The sequence below is a fragment of the Phocoena phocoena genome, chromosome 5 (assembly GCF_963924675.1).
Source record: "Phocoena phocoena chromosome 5, mPhoPho1.1, whole genome shotgun sequence".
Classification (NCBI taxonomy): Eukaryota; Metazoa; Chordata; class Mammalia; order Artiodactyla; family Phocoenidae; genus Phocoena; species Phocoena phocoena.
The window spans coordinates 86,370,256-86,398,096 of NC_089223.1; the positions used below are offsets into that span (position 1 = coordinate 86,370,256).

Below are 27,841 nucleotides of genomic sequence, written 5' to 3' on the forward strand. Positions count from 1 at the left end.
TCAGGATTCAGCCACAGTCTAAAATCAGCAGCTTCATTTTTCTTCCCTACCCCGCAAGCACAACTCTAACCCTGCCAAACTGATTGCCAACCCTTCAGCCTCTGGGGCTTAAGGACAAGGGCTGTAGGCCATGCTCTCCTACACCTCTAGCTGTGTCCCAGCCCCACCCCTGTGAGATTTTATTTTATTTATTTAAAAATAAATTTATTTATTTAATTTATTTATTTTTGGCTGCTTTGGTTCTTCATTGCTGCGCGTGGCTTTCTATAGTTGTGGCGATCAGGGGCTACTCTTTGTTGAGGTGTGCGGGCTTCTCATTGCAGTGGCTTCTCTTGTTGCAGAGCACGGGTTCTAGGCACGTGGGCTTCAGTAGTTGTGGCACGCGGGCTCGGTAGTTGTGGCTCACGGGCTCTAGAGCACAGGCTCAGTAGTTGTGGCACATGGGCTTAGTTGCTCCACAGCATGTGGGATCTTCCCGGGTCAGGGCTCGAACCCGTGTCCCCTGCATTGGCAGGTGGATTCTTAACCAGTGCGCCACCAGGGAGGCCCCCTTCGAGATTTTAAACAATACTCCTCCTAGAAAGATCTCCCTGACAGCCCCTGACTCTCTACCCGCAATCATTCATTAATCAGTACTCTTGTATCAGCTGATTTGCCCTGACTGGTTGAGGTACCTTTTCACCTCTGTGAGCCTAGACAGACCTGAGCAATTCTGGTTCCACTTTCTACCTGTGTACACTTAGGTTGCTTACTTAACCTGTTTCCTTATCCAGTACTGCTCTTAGACCAAGGCAGGGGGCCTTGAGTAAAGGCCCTGCTCTGGCCCTCCTCTGACTATACCCCTCACCCAGAGTTCACGTCCTTCCTTTCAGACCACAACCCAGACACCCAAGACTCTGAAATTCCCAGCCCAAAGGCTCCTAGCCAGCTTCCAGGGTCTGCACAGCCTCTTAGGTGGAGCTACCTTCTTGATGGGTGCTATCCTCAGGATGGAGAGGTGGGCGAAGGATGGTTATTTGTGGAAGATGTGAACAGAGCTTGGACCTGCAGGCTAGTGGGTCCACATGCATGAAGTCTGTCCAGGTGTGGGGTAGAGTCATAGATAAGAAGCGGGTGAGGGATACCACAAGCTAGGGACTTCTGAGGAGTCTAAGAATTCTGAATCTGAAACTGGCCTTCCAGACTGTTACAAAGGTATATTTTTCAAGACAAGAAAACAAAGTAGACTTTACTTATCAGTTTATTAGTCTGATTTATAATTTCTAAAAATCTAGACTTATAGTAGGTGGGCTTCCAATTGCACTCCTGCCCTGGACCCTGCAAAAATTAGGAACAGACTTTCCTTCAGCTGCAAAATGAGGACAATACCAATGAAGTTGTGAAAATTAAATAAGATGATGTATGTTACATGCCTAGCACAACACTTGATGCAAAGTCAGTACTTAACAAATGATGTTTTCATTCTCTTATCATACAATCATTTTTTGTTTTTCTCTCTTCCAGTGAAATAAATTACCTGAGTACAAAAACTATTCCTTATTTATCTCTATTCCCAGAGGCAAGCTTATTGCCCCGAATATAAAAGGTACTCATTAAATGTTTGTGGAATGAATATATGCAGTCCTAGAGAATCTACCTCTACCATTTTTCAACTGTTCGCTTCCTTCCTACTGCCAGGGCTGAGTTCAGGCTCTGATGAACTATTACCTATGGTCCTGCAAGAGCCTCCTGATTGGTATCCCTTTACCAACACTTTCTGCCCTCCAACAAACTTTCGTAATGGTTCAGGTTATCTTCTAAAAAGGTTGACGAGACCATGAAAAAGACCTCTACATCTATCGAGGATTTTCCTCTGACCATTCATCCATCCACCAAGTATTTGCTGAGTTCCTACTCACACAATTAATCAGTGTTTAAAAACCTACTCTATAGCCTCTGGAGAGATTAAAACGAATATAACGTTTTCTCTATATTTGTGGAATTCACATTCTAGCCTTATAATATAGGCTAAGTGTCTAGAGAGTGAAATTCAAAACCTTGATCTGATCTTAACCATTCACGATGGCAACCTGAGATATATCTACCTGACTCTATACCTACTGTGGTACAGCCACACTAGATTATTCATCATTGTCAGAACTCATCATGCACTTTCATACTTTGGTAGCTTTGAACTTGGTAATTCTGTACCATGAATTGCTTTAATGTCTATCAAAACCTTGCTAAGGACAAGTAACGTCTCAGAGAAACATACCAAACCTCTTAATCATAATTAAATGCTCATCCTTCTGCATTCTCATGGCACTTTGTTCACATTTCTGTCACTATAATTTCACAGTTTAGTGTTATCGTTAGCTGTTTGACAGATTGCTCCAGAGGACGGGAAATGTGTTTTATTCATCTCTGCATGCATTTTATGCTGCCACATAGTTGATAATGAATATAGTTTTGCTGAATGAATGAATGGGTAGATGGGTAAGTTAACGATAAATAGAGAAGGAGCAAGAAATTTATTGGTCTCTAGTCAGGAGATCAGGATTCCACTGTGGGCTTATCAGAAACCAGCTGGGTAACCTTAGCAAAGTCATCAAACCTCCTGAGCTTCAGTAACTGGCTGTCATTAAAAGGGACTAAGACTGTCTCTGAAATATCATCTAACTGTAGAGTTCTATGTTCAACAGTTATGTCTAGGGCAAATACAGAAAAATTTGTGAGACGTGAAGAAAACTGGACATATGAGAATCTTCCAATGGTTAAGATTCTTTACCAACTTAAAAGTTTTTTGCTTTCTAAAAACAAAAAAGTTCAAAACCAGATTAGATACACACACTGAAAGTCAATATTCCTAATGACACTATAGCCACCAGCTCTAGTTCAATGGAATACTTAGGAGGGTCCAAAGACCATCCTTCTTCTTTAATTTCTCTCTCTGTTTCTATCTTTGGTTGAGTCCCTTTTTCTTCTTGTGAACACCCATCTTTTTTCTATCTTCCCTAATTGTGGCTTCATTTTATTTCCTTTATTGATTATAAACTTTTAACAAATAATTTTAAAAGTTCATCTTCGCCTAATCATGTTGACATGTGAAAAACTAAGAGAGAAAAATAAGTTCATAAATAGAAGGCATATTTTGATACCTTACAAAAATATAAGTATACATCTTTCTAAATAGTAAATATCAAAACAGGTTGCTATTATACAAAACCCCTATATTCTTACGCAAAAACACTTTTTCCTTCCTCTATTAAGTACTGAAGAAACCTTTAAACAAGCATGTTAAAGTAGTCAGAAATGAAGACCTTACTATTATTATTTTCATCTTCTATAAATATTAATTAAAGATGTCCTAAGTATAGGAATACCTTAATCAGGACAGAGCGCTTTTCGTTAGGAAGGTTAGAGTGAATGAATTCGTGAACTGCCAAGAAGCAAAAGGGATGCATGTATTAAGATGACCCATGGTTAATCACACTTTCACCATATTTCCCCCAAGTCCTGAAATCTATAGCTGCTCTATAAGCAGCTAGGTTATAAGCTATTTGAGGCAAGGGCCACAATTCATACTGTGTATCGTCTTCAGCATCCAGCATGGTATTTTCTTCAAGTGAGATGTTCAATATATGTTGTTAGTGATGGAAATTCAAGCATTTATAAGTATAATCACAGCTTATAAATAAGATATTAAAGTATTAGATTCATTTATGAATAAGCAATTAACATATAGGACAGGAGGTTCTCAATAACTCAGTGTTGAAATTATAAATGGCCCACAAAGTCATACAGACATGCATTCGAGTCTTGTGTGCCTCCAGGAAAGTTACCAACACTCTCTGAGTCTCTATTTTCATTTTTGAAAATGGAGATAAATACTACTAACTTCACTGGGTTGTACTAAAGCACCAACGAGTTAATGTATTTAAAGCGTACCAGTACAGTATTCAGTACACAGCAGGTGCTCACTAACTATAGCTATTTTATGCTCTCAGAAGGGAGAGTACCACGTTTAAGTATCAGCTTAAACCTAAGGAAAAAAAAAATTTTGTCAGTATTAAATAAAGGTTCACTTCTGCTTAATCAAGATTAACCAGGGCTTAGGATTCCAGAAGAGGGTACATAGTCTGCTCTGTTGAAGAAGGACAATGTCAGATTCTGGCAAACAAACGTAGGAGGCATAAGAAGCGGTGAATTCATTAACACTCCAGGGCACATACCACCTAAAACATTTCTTTGATCTCAGAGGCTGTCATGTTCTTGACCAGTTTTTCAAGATCCTTTCCTTTCCCTCTCACCACTTCAGTCTTTCAAGGGCCAAGTTTTCATCCACCTGGCCTTCATCCAAGAGGCATTGGGATGCTTGGGACACCATCGTTAATCTGGCCTTAGAGTTCTACAAGCCTGCTATGAGTGATTATTTTAAGATCCTAGCCTACCTCTATCTAACTGAAGAAAGTCTAAAATATTAACTGCCTACTCCATTCAATAGAAATAACTTTATAAAGTAATGATTTAATGGGCCTTTGACATAGTCCAGAATGGTAAACATCATCAACAAAAATAAATCTTGAACTAGATGAGATATAAATAGTAAATATGACTCAGAAAACACCCCAAATATCAACAAGCTTTACACTTACTAAATATTTTCCCTTCATTTCCTCACTGTCTCTATTAATACTTAGCGTTTATAGTTGTACCATAACTCTCACATCTGATTCACTTTAACATCATTCCAGTTGAAAGCAAATCTTTACACTCTTTCATTTGGGATTACTTAGTACAATTTATTTAATTCAATGTTGAAATAATCATTTCCTCTGTTTATTCTCATTTCACATGTAGCCTACAGGTCAGTAAGCATAGGGATTAGGACAATGGTCAAATTGTTTTCTAGCTATTTCTGTTATCTTTCTGAATTGGAACTTCAGAATATGACTTTGTTAGTTTATTAAATTTAGTAGTTAAAAGTTCCCAAAACATCAGAACATAACCATGTTTAAATATCAATCTAGAAATGATACTTTAAATAATTAGTTTTTCAATTTATGTCCAAAGTTACACATGACATGAATTTTGGATTATGCGATGTTTTTAATTTATTTAATTAATTTAGATAACAAAGTACACTGCTATTTATCAACCTGACACTTGCAGGCAGATTTAAAATGATATATTTTTGTTATTTCTTCCAAGAGCCTTTCCTAATCTTTGTTGTAAGGGGTTGTCCTGCACACTGTAGGACGTTTAGCAGCAACCCTGGCCTCTAACCAGGAGATACTGGTAGTATATCCCTCCCCTCTGACAACCAGAAGTGTCTTCAGACATTGCCAAATGTCCCTGGAGGGTAAGGGGGTGGAATTGCCCTTACTGGAGAACCACTGCTCTGGAGTCCTAACACTCCTCTCCCTAATGTTCACTAGCAATTACTTATTTTGTCTTGTAGGAAACAAATGGTATTAGCAAATTATGATGTTTGTTTATTTAAGCCTCAGTCAGATCTATGTATATTTTTCCTATAAGTCTCACCTCCTTGCTTCTATTCTTGCTCCTCTATATCCTTCTACATTCATTCCCTCATTCCTTAGCTCACTCATTCAATAATGTTTCCTGAGCAGTGACTTTATGCCATGCATGATTCTAGATGCTAGATAATATTGGTCATCAAACTATTAAGGTCCTTGTTCTCTTGGAGCTTATGCTTTTATTCTACATAGTAGTCAGGATGATCTTTTAAAAATATTCATCAGGAACTGGAGGAGAGATGTCACTGAGAAGAGTGAAATAGTCTAAAACACCATCCCTCCGCTATAGCAATGGTTAAACTGGCTAGAACTGTTAGAATCAACTTTTTTGAATTCTGGAATCTAATAAAAAACTTACAACAACCAAGGAAATACTTAATAAAGAAAGATGCTATGGAATTTTGGAAAGAGAAGATTGTGGTATTTTAATTTACCCACCTACTACCACCCACTCTCTAGTTTGGTGGCTATAAAGACAACTGTCCACATTCCTGGTGCAGCTTTCTCATGCCAGAGGGGCAATATAGATCTTGAATCAAAAAATTGTGGTTGTGTGTTTTGACCTGTCTAGTAGCTACCTGAGGGATTGGGCTGAAGTGGCCAGCCAGGTGATATTTATCAGATTTATTTATTTTTTTTTTAATAAAAGCAAATGTATTAGCCTTAGCCACCTGGGGCAGCAAGGGATAACAGATGGGGCAAGGACTAGGCAGACTGAAAAGCCTCGGAAGGAAGAGATTGGAGAGGCATAAATATGGAGGGATAAAGGCTTTGAAAAGCTCCTCTGTAATGAGGGGAATCTAGAAAAGACCTGAGAAGAACTTCAGCTTTCATTTCTGCCTGACTTCTGGGCTGTGTGCAAGCAGGAAGTGAAAGCTAAGGCAGAGCCGTAAATGGCCTGGCTACGCCTTGAAGGAGTACTCCCTACACAGAGTGTATCAGTGAAGACTGATTTTGGTTTCAGACATTTAAGGAAATCTCTGTCAGATCACTAACTGATCACTAAGCTAATGGAACAGAGACTTCAGGGGGCACTCAATACAAAAAAAGATAATTTGTACAAAAACAGTTTAGAAAAGTCACTAAAAAACTACAACCCACAACAAGCAACAGCAAGTTCTGGGGAGGGGAGAAAATCTGATTTTTCAGAGTTACCACAATGTAATGCTCAAAATATCCAGTTATCAACAGCAAAAAAATTACTATGCATTCAAAGAAATAAGTATAGTCTATTCACAGCAAAACAAGACATTAATAGAAACTGCCTCTAAGGGAGCCCAGACATTGGACTTACTAGACAAAACTGTAGAACAACTGTCCCCCTAACTGGCCTGGCCCCTGTCTACCTCTCACCTCACCTTGTACCAGTTTATGTTTTGCTCACTCTCATGAGTCACACTGGCCATCCTGCTGTTCTTTAGTTCATCAAGTATGTTCCTCTTAGGACTTTAAACATGTTGCATTCCCTTTGGAGTGCTCTTCTCCTCCTCCTTTGCACAGCTCACTCTGCACATTCTGGGCTCTGTTCACATTCTACCTCCTCAGAGGCATCTTTTCTGACTTCCTTATCTACAATAGCTGTGCCCTTCCCCCACCTCCCTACCTACTATCAATTTCTGTTCCCTTTAATTGTTCACGTCACTCTCTGAAATTATTTTCAGAGTTATTTATTTACGGTAGCTACTTATGTACTTGTTTATTGTATGTCTCCCTCACTAGAATGTAAGCTCCTTGGCAGCAGGTACTTTATCTGTGTCCTTTAATAAGTATTTATTAAATGAATAAATAAAGTTATACATGTTGAACAAAGAGTAAAAACAAGAAAAGCTTAAAAATTTCCTGTGAGAAGTCTCCTTCAGCTCAGAAATTTTTGCTCACCAGTTGTTTAATAAATCTACTAGAGAAAGTCTTTCCACTGACAAGGCTTCAAATAAGGTGACAGGGTAATGTCCGATCCCATGATGGCCTGTTATTTCCATCCTAGGAAAGGAGATCACAGGTGGGGAAGTGAGTGAGCAAACCTCTGTCCCCGTTTAAGCAGCTGCCGGGTCAGGGGTGGACAGTGCGTCAGTGAGCTGCAGGCAAAGGTCTCTGGGTGAGCCCCTGTGACCATGAAAGCCAGGCCACTTTTGGTGGCAGTGGGAGAGGTGTCCTTGAGATTTCAAAGAAATCACATCTTTGGCAGAGGTTGAAAAACAGGGCGGGCAATATACAAATGTTGGGTGGTATTGCCTTGAGTAAAGAGCAAAGGGACAGTGGGCTGAATGCTCTTTGTCTCTTCTTGTTCTGCAGTTTCAGAATCAATCCCCAGAGAAGAATCTCCTCTGATTCTGGTAAGGTTCTAAAACAACCTGAGACAAGAAATGATACTTAAGTATTAAGATTATGAACAGCTTATGAACAGCTTTTCATTTACCCACCTACTACCCCCCACTCTCTACTTTGGTGGCTATAAAGACAACTGCCCACATTCCTGGTGCAGCTTTCTCATGCCAGAGGGGAAAATATAGATCTTGAATCAAAAAAGGTGGGTAAATTAAAATACCACAATCTTCTCTTTCCAAAATTCAGTAGTATTTTTCTTTCATAAGCTTATAATAAATGGGTTTATCCCATTAAACATTAAATTATTTTTTTTCTGGATGAAATTGTTTCTAGAACCTGTTATACACATCAAAATTTTCAATATATTAACCGCTTAATTTTCTTCTAAAAGATACTACAATGAACTCAGTAACATTTTTCTGAGGTAGTAGGGCATGGTGATTAAGAATACTGCTTCTTGGGACTTCCCTGGTGGTCCAGTGGTAAAGAATCTGCCTTACAATGCAGGGGACTCAGGTTCGAATCCTGGTCAGGAACTAAGATCCCACATGCCTCGGGGCAACTAAGCCCCCATGCCACAACTACTGAGCTCGTGCGCCTCAACTAGAGCCTGCGTGCCGCAAACTACACAGCCCACATGCTCTGGAGCCTGCGTGCCACAACTAGAGAAGAGAAAAACCCGCACGCCACAACTACAGAGAAGCCCGCGCACTGCAACAAAGAGCCTGTGCGCCGCAATGAAAGATCCTGCATGCCTTAATGAAGATCCCGCGTGCTCCAGCTAAGACCCGACGCAGCCTAAAATAAATGATAAACATATTTTTTTCTTAAAAAAGAACGTTTTTTTAAAAAAAAGTCTGACTTCTTTTCTGAAGTCAAAGAACTTGGGTTCAAAGCCTGGCTTTGCCACTCACCAGCTGGGCAAGTTAACACTCTGTGCCTCAGCTTCTTTATCTATAAATAGGGATAATACTAGTAGCTGCCTCAGAAGGTTCTTGTAAGGATTAAATGAATTAATACATGGGATGTACTTAGCACACTGCTTAGTATATAGTTCTGCATGGACAAATGTTAGCTGCTACTGCTGTGACTACTATTACTATTATTGTTATAGCAATATTTTTTTTCTTGGTGCCTTAGCTCATTGTAAAAGTCTTAAATTACTATAATATGTTACAACGCAATGATACTTATTTAAAGGGTGGAGGGTTATTGGCTTTTACATGAAATGGTCCCAGACCTATTTGCAGGAGTGCTTTTATATGCTGTTTTATAGCTTTTCTATTTTCCTTTGTGAGGTCTCTGATTTTCACTTCTACTGTTGTTAATCATTTTTCCTATGTATATCAGTTTCTTTCTGTACTTCTTTTGTTACAGGGGTCATAAAAACCAGCAAACCAAGTTGTTAGGCATGTGTGTTAAGTAAAAGCGAATATATTCTAAACTAAGTTGGAAAAGCTCTCCTATATAAGAAGAGAGAAAAGAAACTTGACTCCACGGACATTTCATTTGGCTTTTCAGAGGTATTTATTTTTTCTTACTTTCCGATTCTTATATAAATATAAAAAGTTATATGAAAATTAAGTTTCTGGGGAGACAGATGTAACAAAGTTTACACATAAATATTAAGATTAAAAAGCCTCTAATTTAGTTCAAATAAATACTCATTAAGGTCCTACTATATAGCTAGATACTGGAGGAGCAAAAATGAATGATATGGTCCTAAACCTCAAGAGGCTTGCAATCTAGAGTGGGAGGTAAAGCATAAACAATTAATGCCAAGATAATATAGTAAGAGATACCAAAGATATTCACACTGGGCACTATGGGAGCCTAGAGAAAGGGCCCTTAACCTCACCTGGGGTTCCAAGGAAAGTCTCCTGGAGAGGATCATGCCTGAGCCGAACCAGAGGGCAGCCAGGTGAAGAAATGTTGAATGTGCTATTACAAGCATAGGAACAGAAGTCATGAGGTAGGAAAGCAGCATAGTGCTTTTCTGAGAGTATGTAGCTGTGTTTGTGTGAAGAATTAATAATTTGATATTGTTGCAATTAAAAAAAAAAGTGAAATGGGAAACGGTGAGAAATGAAGCTAGGAGTTGGACTGAATAGGGGCCAGAGTCAAGAGAGGCTGTCTTATGCCATGCTGAGAGGCTTGGACATTGCCTATAAAGAAATGGGGAGCCATTAATAAAAAACTTTAAGGAGAAAAATGGCAATTTTCAGATTTTCCTTTTAGCTGTATAACTGAGACAGCATTGTAAAAGACAGAGAAAGGCTAGAAAAGACTGGAGGAAGGGAGACAAGTTAGGTGTCAGTTGCAATGAATAAACTAGAGATAGTAAAGCCTGAATGAGGGCAAGGTAGTAGTTATGGTGAGGTAGAGAGGGTTCCAGATGTAGTTTGAAGATAAGATTGGATGATCCTGGTGATTTATTAGATGAAGGGGGTCCAAGATTGAAAGGAATCAAGGATGACGACCAGATTTTAGGCCTTGAATTACTGGTTAAATGAGAGTACAATTAACGGGAGAGAGAAAGAGGACAGTGTTTGGTTTATCTTGTTGCTGTCGTTTTGTTTTTTAAATTTAAGTTTGCCTTTGTTGTTTTTCTTTTTTAAATAGTGGGCATATGAAGAGTAATTAGTTCAGGTTAAATTTGAGTTGAATAATGTAGAAGTCAGAATTGAAGTTATCATTTTTAGAGTAATTAACAAATAGAAGCAAGAGAGCAGATAAGAAGTCCTAGGAAAATGTGTGAAAAGAAGAGAAGCAGAAAAAGAAAAAGAGCAGCAGAACAAGAGTGGGGTGGGACATTGGAATGCCAGTGCTTAAAGAGGGACAGAGGAGGCTAGCCTGTGAAGGAACCTGGGACAGCACACTGAGAGGTACAAGGAGAGGACAGTGCCATGAAAGCCAAGGATGAGTTTCAGATGGGCTGGTCAGTAAAGAAGCTAAACGCAACTTGTATCAGCTGCATTTTGTGAGCGCTCACTACACATCCGGTGCTGTGTCATACAGTGTTATCTCCTTTAATCTGTCACCCATGTGCTATAGATGACAAATCTGAAGTCCAGCGAAGATGTATAACTTACCCAAGGTCATATCACATATCACCTCTCAGTTGGCAGAACTGGGATCTGAACCCAGGTCTGCAGGATTACAAAGCCCATGTTCTTAACTCTGCTGGAGTAAAAGAACTTCTTCAGGATGCAACATTATAGTATCATAATAAGGACTGCTATGTATTGCTTTTCCAAGGAGCATATCTTAAAACTATCTGATAATCTCAAAGAAATGATATTCAAGGAGGTCACTATACATTTGATCACTTTAATCAAAACATACTTTTTTAGTGACGTATTTCTTGAAATATTTTTATTTCATAAATATTACACTTGTCAAATCATGAGAACAATAAAGTGCAACACAAGACAACCCACTCATTAGGGCACTGCTCCAATAAAGCCAAAAGGAAGGTCCTAGACGGACGGGTTAATGTCCTTCAGAGGAAAGCTAAGCACCCTGGACTTAGACACCTGAGTCTTCTTAGCTTTCTCACAAATGCTACTACTGGTCTCAAGGAAAATCAGAAAGGATATGCACAGTTCAGCAAAAAACTACCACAAACATGAAATTAATTAGAATAGTTATTCTATAGAAGGTTTATTTTAGATGATAAATTATCCATTTAAAGATAGAGAATAAGAAGTCACAGTGCTATTATAAAAGTTGTAATTTTCCTATTTCCCACTAGAGGGAGCAATAGCATTGCTCTTACCATTTGGTGGATAAAAGACGGCATACTCTTCTAGTCCTAGTTTTCCTGTAAGAGAAAACCATGGAGAGTTCCAATATGATTAGATAAAATAGAAAAAACTTTAAAAATTAATTTTGTGAATATACTAAAAATTAATGGAATTTAAAAACTACTATAGTACAATCTCCTTTCATTTCATTTTATGATATGGAATTAATTTGAAAATATGCCAGCCAATCTTTTGGTATTAGCAAATCCTTTCATCAATTAAAGTCAATAATATAAACTTAAGCACTACAAGGTAAGTGATACAAAATAATTAAAAGAACAAACGTTTTCAAGCTCCTTAAGCACTTAAGAAGAGCAGCATCTATTTGTAAGCCTAGAATTGTTGTGTTAATTATAAGTAATTCTAGTCTAGTCATTAAAGTAAGTCCTAAGCTTTGCAACACCTCATTAGTTTACATTTTTATGGAATAAGCTAAAAAGTTAAAATTAAATGTCTTTCACTGTATGGTGGTAATATTTTCTGAATTCCTAAACAACTGATATGGTCTGAGAATGAGGCTAAATATTTGAAATCAGGAATATCTCAGAAAATTAAAGTATATTCACCATAATTAAATGTTTAAGTGAGTTTTAAAAAGTTTTTCCTCAAAACTTTCAAAGGTCTGAGTTTTTTCCCACCTTCTACTGAGGTGGGAAAAAGTAGGTAGCTCTTATCTTGACAGTTTTTCTAACACTGTTGAGTCTACTGAAAAGTCACATGCGTTTTTGCACTTGGCTTTAAGGTAAGATTTTTAATTAAACCTGTTTTTTTGGTTGGGAATGGCGGGAGAGAGGAAATGAAGAACTGCATGAGCAGTTTAGGTTAGGGTGGAGACAACAAGGATTGATCTTGTGAGTAAGAAAAGAATGAAATGATAGATGGGTAGGTAGGTAGATGGATGGATGATAGAGAATACCTGCTGGGTACCCAATACTGGGCTAGGTGCCGAGGGGCAAACAGAGTAGATATGAGATATGGTGTCTGAACCATGTGGCTTATAATCCAGACTAAAACAGGAAACACTAAGATATGTTTGGTAAGTTTTCTGGCACAGGCTTTAAGTGCTTTAGAGGTTTCGAGGAGAGGGAAATTGACGATGGGTTGGTGGACTTGGAGACAATGGAAAATGTATATTGGTCTCTGCCCCTGGTTGCTGGCACAGAGCTCCTGAAACCCTTGTACTTTCCTAAGTGATAAGAGCATTGGGAGCATCCTTCATTCTATTGGGGTGACTCTGAGTGGGCTTCTGAACGGGCGCTGGTCACCAGAAAGACCAAGCCTTGATTAGAAGCCCCACCCCCTCATACTCCAGAGGGACTGGAAATGGAGTTTAATAATTGATCATGCCTCTGTGAGGAAGACTCCATAAAACCCCAGAAGTAGGGGGTTTGAAGAGCTTCTAGGTGGGCAAACACATCAACACTGGGAAGAAGACGCACTCCAACTCCATGGGGACAGAAGCTTCTATGCTTGTGACCCTCCCAGGCGTAGCCCTATGCATCTCTTCATCTGGCTGTTCATTTGTATTCTTTATCATATCCTTTAACCAACTGGTAAATGTAAGTATGTGTTTCCCTGAGTTCTGTGGGCCTCTCTAGTAAATCAGTCAAACCCAAGGAGAGGGTTGTTGGAACTTCCAGTCTAAAGCCAGTTGGTCAGAAGCACAGTTGATAACCTAAGCTTGTGACTAGTGTCTGAAGTGTGTGTGTGTGTGTGTGTGTATGTATGTGAGGACTGAGTCCTTAACCTGTGGGATCTGACACCATCTCTAGGTAGACAGTGTTAGAATTGAGTTAAACTGCAGGACACCCAGGTGGTGTCAAGACTAGCTTGTTATTGTGGGGAAAACTCCCCACATATGTGCGACCAAAAGTGTCAGAAGTGAAGTGAAGTGTGAGTAGTAAATTAAAAACACAGGAGCAAAACACAGTAGAAAAGAATTGGGTTTTTCCCTACATAGAAGGAAATAATCTGAGTTTTTCTGATACTGTGAGATATAGGCTAGTTCTTCAAGAACCTATGATTTTGGGGGTGCAGGAGTGGGAATCTTTCCATGTTTAGGGAATATATAGAGGCTTAGAATGAAAGTGGGGTAATGTGGAATAAACAGAGAATCAAAGTTAGCTAGGTTAAGACAGGATCAACTGATGGAGGGCTGAATTAAAATTTGGCTGAATTTAGAGGCAAGTCCATTAGATAAGTTCTATAATCAGTTTTTCAGCAGGTGATGTGAAAGAAACAAACAAGTAAACCAAATGCTTCTATCAATTCAGTATAGAAGCAATGTAACCAAGAGAGCCCCCAAGTGGGGGGAGCCTGATCCCAGCACTGGCAATGTGGGCCTGTCTTAGGGCAGGGGTTGTAGTAAGCAGGCAGACAGTTGGACTTAGGAGATACAGGACAAACAGCATCTTTCTTTATGGGAATAGCAGAATGACCATACACAATAGGCTTATAAGCTTCCAGTGCTGGGTGTTCACTACTTAATAAAAAGGAGAAATCGGGGAAAGGCTTCCAGCTGAAATTAGTTCAATTGCCAGGTGACAGCAGGATACTGAAATAGCATTATCTTGTAGGCAGCTGGTGATAAAGAGAAGAAAGCAATAAAATAGAATTAAGAAAGCTAATAGCATATAAATTATATCAAACTTTAAGTGTCGTGTAACATTTTGAGAGAAGGAATAAAGAAAGCAAAAAAAAGAAAAAGCAAATTCAACTGATAAACTCATAGTTAGAAGGGTAAGTAAAAGTCAACAGATATGGCAAAAACAGCAACAGAGGAGAGAGCAAACAGGGAAAATAAAGAAGTAATTTTAAATTGCTGTTTTTGGGAACCACTTTCCTGTGATCTGCGATCAGTGGCTTGGGCACTGATCTAAGTGGGAGTGAAAGATAGTTACAATAACCTGAGAGACATCTTATTAAATAATTTACAACAAAAATTTTGACAACCAATATATGCTATAAAGTAAACAGTCTTGGCATGATTATGTACGTGTTAAAGAATACTTCCTTTATATGCTAAAATTTTACCTCTTATGTATGATTTCGGTGGTGAAGCACTGTTGTATGCAAAGTGACCCAACACAGAGGTATCTCGGGAGAAACAAAGTAATACCTGGGTACAACATTGGAAAAAACAAACAATTAAGCACTGTTTTTTTCCCTTTATTTTGTATTGAAATATGGTTGCATTACAATGTTGTGTTAACTTGTGTACTTTTTATTCTTTTTAACATCTTTATTGGAATATAACTGCTTTACAATGGTGTGTTAGCTTCTGCTGTATAACAAAGTGAATCAGCTATACGTATACATATATCCCCATATCCCTTCCCTCTTGCGTCTCCCTCCCACCCTTCCTATCCCACCCCTCTAGACGGTTACAAAGCACAGAGCTGATCTCCCAGTGCTACGCGGCTGCTTCCCACTACCTGTCTATTTTACGTTTGGTAGTGTAGATATGTCAGTGCCACTCTCTCACTTCGTTCCAGCTTACCCTTCCGCCTCCCCGTGTCCTCAAGTCCATTCTCTACATCTGCGTCTTTATTCCTGTCCTGCCCCTAGGTTTTTCAGAACCATTTTCTTTGATTCCATATATATGTAAGCACTGTTTTATAACAGGTAATTCATTGCTACTTCTGCTTGAGAGGCACTGAGGTAGAAACTTTTAAGCTCAGTACTGTGCCTCTCAATGGGAAGAGTGCCCTCTATTGGTACACCTATGGTAAGTGTTAGAGTAGAGACCAAGTGTGATGGGCAAAGTTCATCCAAAGATTTTTCACTGTTAGTCACCTAAACCTTAAACAACAGCAGAAAATGCAAGTTACTAACTACCAGGTGATTCTTTTTTTTTAACATCTTTATTGGAGTATAATTGCTTTACAATGGTGTGTTAGTTTCTGCTTTATAGCAAAGTGAATCAGCTATACATATACATATATCCCCATATCTCCTCCCTCTTGCATCTCCCTCCCACCCTCCATATCCCACCCCTCTAGGTGGTCACAAAGCACTGAGCTAATCTCCCTGTGCTATGCGGCTGCTTTCCACTAGCTATCTATTTTACATTTGGTACTGTATATATGTCCATGCCACTCTCTCACTTTGTCCCACCTTACCCTTCCCCCTCCCCACGTCCTCAAGTCCATTCTCTACATCTGCATCTTTTTTTGTGTGTGTGTGGTACGCGGGCCTCTCCCATTGCGGAGCACAGTCTCCGGACGTGCAGGCTCAGCGGCCGTGGCTTACGGGCCCAGCTGCTCTGCGGCCTGTGGGATCTTCCCAGACTGGGGTACGAACCCGTGTCCCTTGCATTGGCAAGCGGACTCTCAACCACTGCGCCACCAGGGAAGCCCCTACGTCTCCATCTTTATTCCTGTCCTGTCCCTAGGTTCTTCATTACCATTTTTTTTTTTTAGATTCCATATATATGTGTTAGCATACAGTATTTGTTTTTCTCTTTCTGACTTACTTCACTCTGTATGACAGACTCTAGGTCCATCCACCTCACTACAAATAACTCAATTTCGTTTCTTTTTATGGCTGAGTAATATTCCATTGTATATATGTGCCACATCTTCTTTATCTATTCATCTGTCGATGGACACTTAGGTTGCTTCCATGTCCTGGTTATTGTAAATAGAGCTGCAATTAACATTGTGGTACATGACTCTTTTTGAATTATGGTTTTCTCAGGGTATATGCCCAGTAGTGGGATTGCTGGGTCATATGGTAGTTCTATTTTTAGTTTTTTAAGGAACCTCCATACTGTTCTCCATAGTGGCTGTATCAATTTACATTCCCACCAACAGTGCAAGAGGGTTCCCTTTTCTCCACACCCTCTCCAGCATTTACTGTTTGTAGATTTTTTGATGATGGCCATTCTGACTGGTGTGAGGTGATACCTCACTGTGGTTTTGATTTGCATTTCTCTAATGATTAGTGATGTTGACCAGTTGATTCTTTTAGTGTATTTTTAATCTGCAAAAAAGAACCAACTTGAAGAAATTTAATAAGATAAGATGTGTAGAGCGGGGACCCTAGGTAACTACGATGGCACAGAGAAGTTTGAAAAGTGCAGGAAACTGGAACTAGCCTCATTGCTGGGATGCAGCAGCTGGCAGTGGGCATGTCAGGGTGGGAGGGAAGGCAACTCATGGTATCTAAAAGGGATTAGCAGCAGTAGAACAAGTGGCAGCCCAGCACAGGTTAGAAGCTGGTTGTTCTGACCAGCAGGTAGATATGGCAACTCTACCTGGAGAGGAAAATAGGTAGGGCAGAAAGTCAAAATCAAAGATGTCCAGTAGGAGGAAATGGATTGTTGATACCAGCCTGGAGGCAGGGGACCAATCCCCAGGAAGGTGATTAGTGAGTGACAGGAAATCTAGGTCCTGGTATTAGAAGTCCTGGGATTCAAAAGATGTTACTGAGAAAAGGATTCGGGAATAACAGAAAAAGGCAGAAGCCCAGTTAACAGAACTGGGGAACAAAATCAGGGCTCGACTAGCAGCAGGAGTGAATGGAGAGGGGAACCATGAGTTCAAGACACAAGAAAGGGGCCCAGCTCTAGAAACAGGATAGATATGGAGACTGGGCATCAGTCAGGTGCAGTCGTGAGATACATACCAACCATTGCTGCTGATTTATTTTTATATATTAAAAGACTATGCAAGCAATACATGTTTATGATAAAAATAAGAAAAAAAATTAGAAATAGAGATAATTAAAAAATGGAGAAAGAAGACCCACAATCTCACCAGTGTTAATATTTTGATGTATATCCTTCCGGGCTGTTCTTATACATACATACATAAATTTTTCCAACAAAATAGGATTATGCATACTGTTCTATACTCTACTTTCTCTCAGTATTATAAAATAAGGGATTTCCCTGGTGGTGCAGTGGTTAAGAATCCACCTGCCAATGCAGGGGACATGGGTTCAATCCCTGGTCTGGGAAGATCCCACATGCCGCGGAGCAACTAATCCCATGTGCCACAACTACTGAGCCTGTGCTCTAGAGCCCACGAGCCACAACTACTGAGTCCACGTGCCACAAGTACTGAAGGCCACATGCCTTGTGCTCCATAACAAGAGAAGCCACCACAAAAAGAAGCCTGCACACCGCAACGAAGAGTAGCCCCTGCTCACCGCAACTAGAGAACGCCCACGTGCAGCAATGAAGACCTAACACAGCCAAAATTTTAAAAATAAATAAAGTAAATAAATCTGTAAAAAAAAATTATAAAATAAGTATTTTCTACCCACATTTTTTAATGCTGCAGAATAATCCACTATACAGACGAACAATAGTTTATTTATTTTTTGCGGTACGTGGGCCTCTCACTGTTGTGGCCTCTCCCGTTGAGGAGCACAGGCTCCGGACGCGCAGGCTCAGCGGCCATGGCTCACGGGCCCAGCCGCTCCGTGGCATGTGGGATCTTCCCGGACCGGGGCACGAACCCGTGTCCCCTGCATCGGCAGGCGGACTCTCAACCACTGCGCCACCAGGGAAGCCCTGATGTGTATTTTAATTAGGAACCTAAAAGTGGTCAGGAAATGAGCCTGGGATAATAAGATTTTGGAACAGGTCACCGGGACCAGATAAATAAGCCTGGGGTTGAAGGGAGAGGTCCAGGAAGCCCCAAAAGACAAATATAAATTAAAGATAAATATAAATTTGGAAGTTGTCAGTGTACAGATGGTACTTAAAGTCAGGAGAATATATGAGATCACCAATGGCAAAGACGGGGGAAAAAAAGAGGTCCAAGGACTTATCCTTGGCGTTACTCCAGGGTATGACAGGGAGATGAAGAGAAAGCAACAAAGGTGAATGAGAATGTCAGCCAGTAAGATAGAAGGGAACCAGAAAGCATGATATCCTAGAAGCCAAGTGAAGAAAGAGAATCAAAGAGAAGGCATGATTGAGTGACCAAACAGATAAAGTAAGGTGAAAACTGGGAAATGACCAGCAATATGAAATCACTCGTGATCTTCAGTAGGACAGTTGGGCAAAAAAAGACTGATTAAGGAAGGTTCAAGAGAGAATAGGAGGATAGGACTTAGAAACAATATCTGCAGATTTTTTTAAAAGAAGTTTTGCCAAATAAGGGAACAGGGGAATGGGGCAGTAGCTGGAAGGGATAAGGGATCAAGAAAGATTTTTGTTTCACTTTATTTTGCTTTGTTTTTCAGAATGAGAGAAATAACCATGCAGTTGTATACTAAGAGGAGTGATCCAATAGAAATGGGAAAATTGATGATGGAAAAACTAACAATTGCACTGCCTTTGAGCACCGAGGGAAGATGAGTTTCAGTGTCCAAATGCTGGGACTGGCTTTGTTATAAATAAAAGCACGGGCAGTTTATCCATAATAAGAGGAAGGGAAAGCTGAATATATGGGTGCAGAGGCAGGGAGGTGGAATACGTGTGGTGGAGGGCGGTTCTCAGAACTTTTATTTTTTTCAGAAACAGGACTCAAAGTCATTACCTGAGAGAGAAGAGGTGGAGATCTGAAGAGAGAGGAGGTATGAGAAGTCCTCTAGGGGAATAGATGAATGATTGGACCAGGGAAATGAAGTAGAAATGCCGAGCAGAAGTAAGGACTCTCTTGAGGTTAAAGGTCATGAATTTAAATCAAACCAGTCCTCATGATTGCATGTTTTTCTCTAGCCACTTTCAAATGCACACTGCAGCCACAGAATTAGTGGAGAGTTGTACTTAACCAGGATTAAAGTTTTGTCAGGCAATTACTACTAGAAATTGGGAGAAGGGTGAGGGAGTTGAACATGTATTCAAGAGGAAGTGATTATAATGATAGGTCATGGTATTGACATGTCTTTCACATTTGTTCTCTCTGTTCACACAGACCTTGCTCTATAGCAAGTGCTCATTAAGGTTAGCCTGAACTGCCAGAGTTGTTCACTGCCATGAAAAGCTAATCTCTCTTCACTAATCACCGTATGCACATGGCTCATGTTTATTTTTGTTTTTCTCAGTCTCCTAATTCCTTGCCTTTAAGAACCAGACATTTCCTCAGAGAAAGACAAATACCATGATTTCATTTCTATGTGGGATCTTAAAAAAAAATAACCACAAACAGACAAACAAAATAAAATAGATACAGAGAACAAATTGATGGTAGCCAGAGGGGAGGTGGGTGGGGGGTTGAGCGAAAAAGGTGAAGAGGATTAAGAAGTACAAACTTCCAGTTATAAAACAAAGGAGTCATGAGAATATAATGTACAGCGCAGGGAATACAGTCACTAATAACTGGAATAATTCTGTATGGTGACAGATGGTTACTAGACTTATCACGGTGATCAATTTGTAATGTATATAAATGTCAAATCACTATGTTGTACACCTGAAAATAATATACTATTGTATATCAACCATAATTCGATAAAAAATTTTTTTAATTTTTAAATTAAAGGAAAAAGAACCAGACATTTCAGATAACATTTCTATTCTGAAGCCACCGCTAAGCTGAACTACTCCCAGAATTTATTTCTCCTTTAATTGTATTTGCATGCAACATTGCATAAACATCTATCAGAGCATTTATCAAATTATAACTATGTATTTGCCTTTACCTCGTTTTTCACTAAAATGTGAACTTAATAAACATGCAGCACCTTACACAGTGCCTGTATCAGAACAGACACTCAATAACTTGACATGAATAAAGGATATCTGATTGCACCTGGGCCTTTCTTGAACACCATTCAATGGCATTAAAATATGTATAACTATGGCATATTCTAATATGTCAGTATTCCTGCTAAGCATATGCTAGATAAGCCAAGCGTATGGTAGAGAATTTGTCACCCAACAGAAAGATTAATACCCGTGTCTTCTCTTTACTATATAAACATTCCCCCCTATAAATATTTTATATACTTTGGACAATAAGTTAACTTTTATAGATTGTCATGATGCTATTAAGTACTAGAACCTGAAAATGTTATTGTCAAACTACCCAATATACTTCCATGGAATAAGGGTTATCTTCTGTTTGAACACATTTTAAAACTCTGATATAATTTAAAACTTTCAGCACAATGAAGTATTTTTAAGAATTTCATGCAAAATAAAAACTAAACTTTGGAATACAAAAAAGTTGACTTATAACTCAAAACATTATTTCTGTAATGCTCAGTGTTGTTGCTTATAAAATTTAGGTAGCTAACATGAGTCACTCAGAAGAGTGTCTGTGTATCCTTGTAGCATAGGCCCAGATCTTCCTTCAGGAGGGATTACTGGAGGTTTTCTCGTCTACATATGGACACAGCAATGCCACGTGCTGTCTAATTTTGTAGCCTAGTCACAAAACCCGATAAATTGGTTATGACACAGAGCATGCCAGGAACATTAAGTTCACTCCATTACAATCAACAACTTTCCCATAGAGCAGTTATGTTGCTAGGCAGCTCTGCCAAAGGAAAGCCTATAATTAGTGACAAGAAAAGCCTTTCTTCTTTCTTATACATACATACACATATAAGTGTGCATGCACACACGTATAGGGATAAAATTCTTTTCCCAGAGAAAAATCAGAACTCAATTTCTGATAATATTGTTTCCAATACGTACAATTATAATTTTTATTACTTAAAATGAACTTCCCTCTGATAAGTCAGACTAATTGTAAAATTAGTTATTTAAAAGGTATGATCATGGAAAGTATCCACATGAGGAAAATTTAATTCTGCATAATTCCCAAAGACAGAACTTAGGTGTTATAATTATCCTTTTGTTTATGTTATAAGGATAAAGATCCACATTACAGCTTTACAAAGTACTAAGGGTAGCAGAGGCCAGGAGATGTACGACTGAAAAAATTATGTGAAATCTAAAAATAATACAATTTGGACTAAAATATGATAAAAATGGAAAATAAATGTTAAAGCACACTCCTATGGTACTTACTATCTGTGATATTAGTTAACTTAATATCCAGTGCTGTACATAAACACTTTAAAACAATTTCAAACATTTTTGCCTCCCTAGCTAGAATGTAATAAGCCCATCAAAGGTGGTATCATTTACATATAAGAATCAATAAATGTTTACTGATGATCAATCTGCTTTTTCTCAGAGAATGTTTACTGATGATCAATCTGCTTTTTCTCAGAGAATGCATCCATTGTTTATAAATGGTTCTGTTTGTCAGACTTAGTCACTTGTAAGTTTTCCAAGTTTATGGGGTACACAAAGATGAGTATATCCTCAAGGGCAAATTCTGGCACTATTTGGAGAAATTGTTACTACTCTCATTTAAAATGATACCATTACTGACCCTGTTCATCAAATGAGGCAGATATGTTGCCTGGAAAATCTCTTTTACTACCACCAAAAAGCCTTTGTAGTTGTAACTTAAAATTGACAATCCTCTTCTTTCCAGTCACCAAAGGGGATGAAATTGTCAAATTTACACTTTTTCTACCCACACACTGAAGTAGAATAGTCATCACACTATAAATCATACGATTATTGGCCTTTGGTTGATATTATAATTTATGTATTCATGTTTAGTGTCATAATACTAAACATTTATGGGGGAGAAATTATAAAATAATCAAATAAGCTATAAAAAGTACTATAAATAAAAAGTATGAAAAATACTACATAGGACTTTAAAAGCATACTTTAGATGGCCATGACTTTGTGTGTTTGTGTTGGGAAGCAGGGAGTGGGTCAGGGAAGGTATTTGTGAGTAAGTGATATTTTAGCTGAGAGCTGAAGGAAAAATAGGAATTTATTAGAGGAAGAGGGGAGGGTAACAGTCTTTTACATCAAAGGAACTGCAGGTCTCATGGCCCTGAGGTAGAAAGAAGTACAGTGAACTTGAGGACTAAAAGATCAGAGTGGTTGGAATACACTGTGCCAGAGTGTCAGGGCAGAGGTGAACAATGAGGCTGAAGAGGTGGACCAGTGCACGCAGCGTCATGTAGGCTTCATGAAGGATTTTGGTCTTTTTGGTTTTAATCTCACAAGTAACATGAATTGATTGGTGTTTTTACAAGACTACTCTGAGCAATCAGGCAAGACAAAGAAAAGAAGGCATCCAAACAGGAAAGAGAGAAATAAAATTATCTTTATTTGCAAATGATATGATCTTATGTGTAGAAAATCTTAAGGATTCCACCAAAAATCTGCTAGAACTAAACAATGAATTCAGTAAAGTTGCAGGATACAAAATCAACATACAGAAAACAGCTGTGTTTCTATACACTAACAGCAAAACATCTGAAAAAGAAATAAATAATTCCATTCACTATAGCATCAAAACCAATAAAATACTAAGGAATAAGTTTAACCAAGGAGGTGAAAGATCTGTACACTGAAAAGTACAAGACTTTGATGAAAGAAACTGAAGAAGACACAAATGGAACAATATCCCATGTTCATGGATCCGAAGAATTAGCATTGTTAAAATGTCCATACTACCCAAAGCCATCTATAGATTCAATGCAATCCCTATTTAAATTCCAATGGCATTTTTTTCACAGAAATAGAAAAACAATCCTAAAATTTGTATAGAGCCACAAGAGAACCTGAGTAGCCAAAACAATCTCAAGAAAGAATAACAAAGCATCATACTTCCTGATTTCAAGCTATACTACAAAGCTATAGTAATCAAAATAGTATAGCACTGGCATAATAATAGACACACAAACCAATGGAACAGAATAGAGAGCCCAGAAATAAACCACACATAAATAGTCAACTAATATTTGACAAGGGAGCCACAAATACTCAATGGAGAAAGGATAGTATCTTCAATAATAAATAGGGTTGGGAAAACTGGATAACCACATGCAGAAGAATGAAATTAGACTCATATCTTACCCCACTCACAAAAATGAACATGAAATGGATTTAAGACTTAAATGTAAGACCTGTACCATAAAACTCCTAGAAAAAAAACACAGAAAAAAAGCTCCTTGACTTCACAGAGATTTTCGGGATATGACAGTAAAACCACAAGCAACAAAAGCAAAATAAATAAGTGGGACCACATCACACTAAAAAGCTTCTGTAAAGCAAAAGAAATAAACAACAAAATGAAAAGGATGGGAGGATGGGAGAAAATATTTCCAAATCATATATCTGATAAGGGGTTAATATCCAAAATATATTAAGAATTCTTACAACTCAATAGCAAAAAAACAAAAAAACCCAATTAAAAAATGGGCAGAGGAACTGAATAGAAGTTTTCCAAAGAAGACATACAAATGGCCAACAGGTACATGAAAAGGTAGTCAACATCAATAATCATCAGGGAAATGCAAATCAAAACCACAATATGTTATCACCTCAGGCCTGTTAAAATGGCTATCATCAAAAAGACAAGACAAAGAAAGACAAGTATTGGGGAAGGTACAGAGAAAAGGGAACCCTAGTGCACTGTTGGCGGGAATGCAAGTTGGTACAGCCACTACAGAAAATAAATATGGAGGTTACTCAAACCTGCTCTCCACAGAGGTCTGCCCTATGAGTTGGAGGCAGGGAGTCCCTGACTTCTTGGCTGCATTCTTCTGTAATTTAGCATCTGCAACACAGAGCTGAGGAGTGTGAGAAATACTGGTTACCTGACCCTCATATAGAGCTACTGCAGCCCTTGACTAGAAGTTATAGGGAAACGGAACCCCATCTTCCTGGCCACACTCAGCTGAATTGAAGCTTCCATCATGATGATCTGGGGGTGAGGGGAGGGAGAGAGTGCATCACGACTCAAGTGCTACAGACTGTTCTGAGATTTCGTAGCTTTTCTTAAATAAATGTTGTTTGGTTTTTTTTGTTGTTGTTGTTGCTGTCTTCATGTATAACCTTAACACAGCTTCCAGATTTTTTTTTTTTGTGGTACACGGGCGTCTCACTGTTATGGCCTCTCCTGTTGCGGAGCACAGGCTCCGGACGCGCAGGCTCAGTGGCCATGGCTCACGGGCCTAGCCGCTCCATGGCATGTGGGATCTTCCCAGACCAGGGCACGAACCCGTGTCCGCTGCATCGGCAGGCGGACTCTCAACAACTGCACCACCAGGGAAGCCCCAGATACTTTAAATATTTTTGTTTTTTAAATAATTTTCACTGATTTTGATTTTTCTGCTAGGGATGGTTCTGTGGACTTCCTTATGATACAATACCAAAACTAATCATTTCCACTCAATATTTCTTAAGTATGGAAACAAACATTAATATATAAATGAAGCATTAACTTTACTGTACATTCAAAATTTTACTGAGTACTAAGAATTAGGTACCAGGCTACACATTAGCTAGATAAGTAAATAAACTTTTAGATTTTTGTATTTTCCAACTTTTAATTATGTTAAAGAATGGGATTTTAAATCTTTACTGTTTTTTAAAATTAAAAAAATTAATGGCACATTTAAAATCACTGAAACTTCCTTAAAATTGTTTCTAGGGTTATTTCAAATTTTAGCTTTATAAATAAATTTTATAAAATCGTTGGAATTTAGTTCTTGGAATATATGATTAATTAAACCTTCTTGAGAGAATCTTATTTAACTCTTTTCTTAAACAGACGCACAACTACCACCACTATTACCAATTAGAAACCTGCAAATCCAGACAGCTGGGACTGATTTACATTTAATGAAGCAGAAATTGTCATGTGGAATCTAGACATTTTCTCCATGACACATGTTGACATTCACTCAAAATCAAATTATTAATCTTCTATCTATCTATGTGTGTGATCTTTAAGAAAAAGTATTATTTAAGCAATTCTACATAAATTTCATATTTCCTATTTGTGATAAGATGTTTCTATTTTAGTAGATATGAAAAAGACCTAGGTAAATCCAAACACCCACAATATCAGCATATGAAATGATCAAAGAGTAATCACAATGCTTCACACTGATTTCAAAACATTTAATTATTTATTCAAGGCCTTTAATAGAAAACTATCATGTAAAATGCTTTCTCTGAATGTCTTGTGATGACTGAAATACGAACTGGACATTCAATTTAAGAATCCGTGCCTAATCAAAAACTCTACAAACAATAAATGCTGGAGAGGGTGTAGAGAAAAGGGGACCCTCCTACACTGTGGTGGGAATGTAAATTGGTACAGCCACTATGGAGAACAGTATGGAGGTTCCTTAAGAAACTAAAAATAGGGTTACCATATGATCCAGCAATCCCACTCCTGGGCATATATCTGGAGAAAACCATAATTTGAAAAGATACACATACCCCAATGTTCATTGCAGCACTATTTACAACAGCCAGGACTTGGAAGCAACCTAAATGTCCATTGACGGAGGAAAGGATAAAGAAGATGTGGTACATATATACAATGGAATATTACTCAGCCGTAAAAAAAGAATGAAATAATGCCGTTTGCAGCAACATGGATGGACCTAGAGGTTGTCATACTGAGTGAAGTCAGTCAGACAAAGACAAATATCATATGATATTGCTTATATGTGGAATCTAAAAAAAAAAAGGTACAAATGAACCTATTTACAAAACAGAAATAGAGTCACAGATGTAGAAAACAAACTTATGGTTACGGGGGGGAGGGATAAATTAGGAGACTGGGATTGACATATATACACTACTATATATATATATAGATATAGATATAGATATAGATATAGATATAGATATAGATAACTAATAAGAACCTACTGTACAGCACAGAGAACTCATATTCTGAAATGACCTATATGGGAATAGAATGTAAAAAAGAGTTGATTCATGTATTAAAAAAAAAAATCTGTGCATGTACCTCTCCTGGTTGGAGCAGATATGTAGCTCTTATTCTCCTACCTAGTCCCATGTAAGAACAAAAATTAACCTTATCCCAAACTTAGAACATTTAATTAGATAAAAAATAAACATAGTGGATTTCAGGAAGATTCAGTTAACAAAAGAGATATCTTCTAAAGTATCCTGAGTTAGAGAACTTAAAACAAGAATATTACATATTTTAATTTTTCAACTTACCTGATATAAGTAATCTTCAAATACAAAATAATAATCATCATTGCTTGCTGTCAATTTCACATCCTATAATTAAAAGTAGAGAGCACTGAAGAGAACCTAAATGAATATGTCTATAGTACTAAGACATAAAGGCAGCATCTAGAAATAATACTGCAATGATTTTATTTTTATGTATGATTATAAACTTCTCAATTAGATTTTATCACTAGAATTATCACAGGTAAACTTACAAATTTAACTTGACTAATATAAGTGACACATTATTTGACTACAAATTGTTCACAGTCTTTTTGGTTCCATTAGTAATTCTTTATTACTTATTTCAATTTTATCTCCTTTAAATCTAATATTTAGGTGTCTTAAAATTAGAAAAGGAGATGCAATCACAACATCCAAAAGCAACCATAACAATCTGGCCTCAAATTACTGTTCCAATCTCATCTTCCACTATTCAGACCCACATTCTTGCCATTCCCTCAAAATACCAAAAATCTTTCATGTTTTTGTGATTTTTCACTTGCAAGTCATTGCTTGCTAGCAAACAAACAAACAAACTAGACAATGTTTATCTTCAATCTCACCAGCAAGAAAACATACATAGTAGAAATATCGGAACAGTTACAAAGAAATATTGCAGGAATCTATGATAATATTGCTCAACCTACAAAATTCAATCAGACTATTGATCAAAGCAGCAATTACAGGAGGATGAAATGAGCTGTGGATGACTCTGGAGGTAGTGAATGTGTGCTACGCTTGGGAAAACTGAAAGACACAGACTAAGGGGAAAGAAAGGAGCCAGTCTAAGTCACAACGTGGGCAGAGGCAGAGACCATGCAATCTCAACGAGGATGATATTGCCTCTAAGGGGTGAGACTTCGTTCCTGGGGATCAAAAACTTTTACATAGTACAATGGTTTGTGGACCTCCAAAGCTTATCCTTACCCACCAAAATCTTATTCTTTGGTATTTAATTTTTTTATATTAGAGAAAATTTTCTCTTTAGGGATAATAATGAAGAAAAGGTTGAGAAACACTGATATAAACTGACAGGTCAACTGTCCATCATAGCAAGTGGTGGAAAACTGTAGATGGTGTGGATTCAAGGCAAGTTTGTGGGAAAAAAAAACACAGTCCAGAGAGAACCATTAGATATTTTAGCTTAGGGAGGGTTTGATGGTGTTCTGTATATAAGCATTGCC

At 38.2% G+C, this 27,841-nt stretch overlaps 1 protein-coding gene across 2 annotated transcripts in view; it reads right to left on the bottom strand.

Annotated features, from left to right (window-relative positions):
- Nucleotides 1-27,841, bottom strand: part of TBC1D19 (TBC1 domain family member 19) — a 154,394-nt gene that overhangs the window by 23,675 nt on the left and 102,878 nt on the right. For both annotated transcript variants that reach the window (XM_065877598.1, XM_065877599.1), the window contains 3 exons: nucleotides 26,640-26,702; nucleotides 14,684-14,768; nucleotides 11,623-11,667 (listed from right to left, as the gene is read on the bottom strand). In XM_065877598.1, coding sequence (XP_065733670.1) covers nucleotides 11,623-11,667; nucleotides 14,684-14,768; nucleotides 26,640-26,702 — 193 coding nt within the window. The remainder of the gene's footprint in view (nucleotides 1-11,622; nucleotides 11,668-14,683; nucleotides 14,769-26,639; nucleotides 26,703-27,841) is intronic.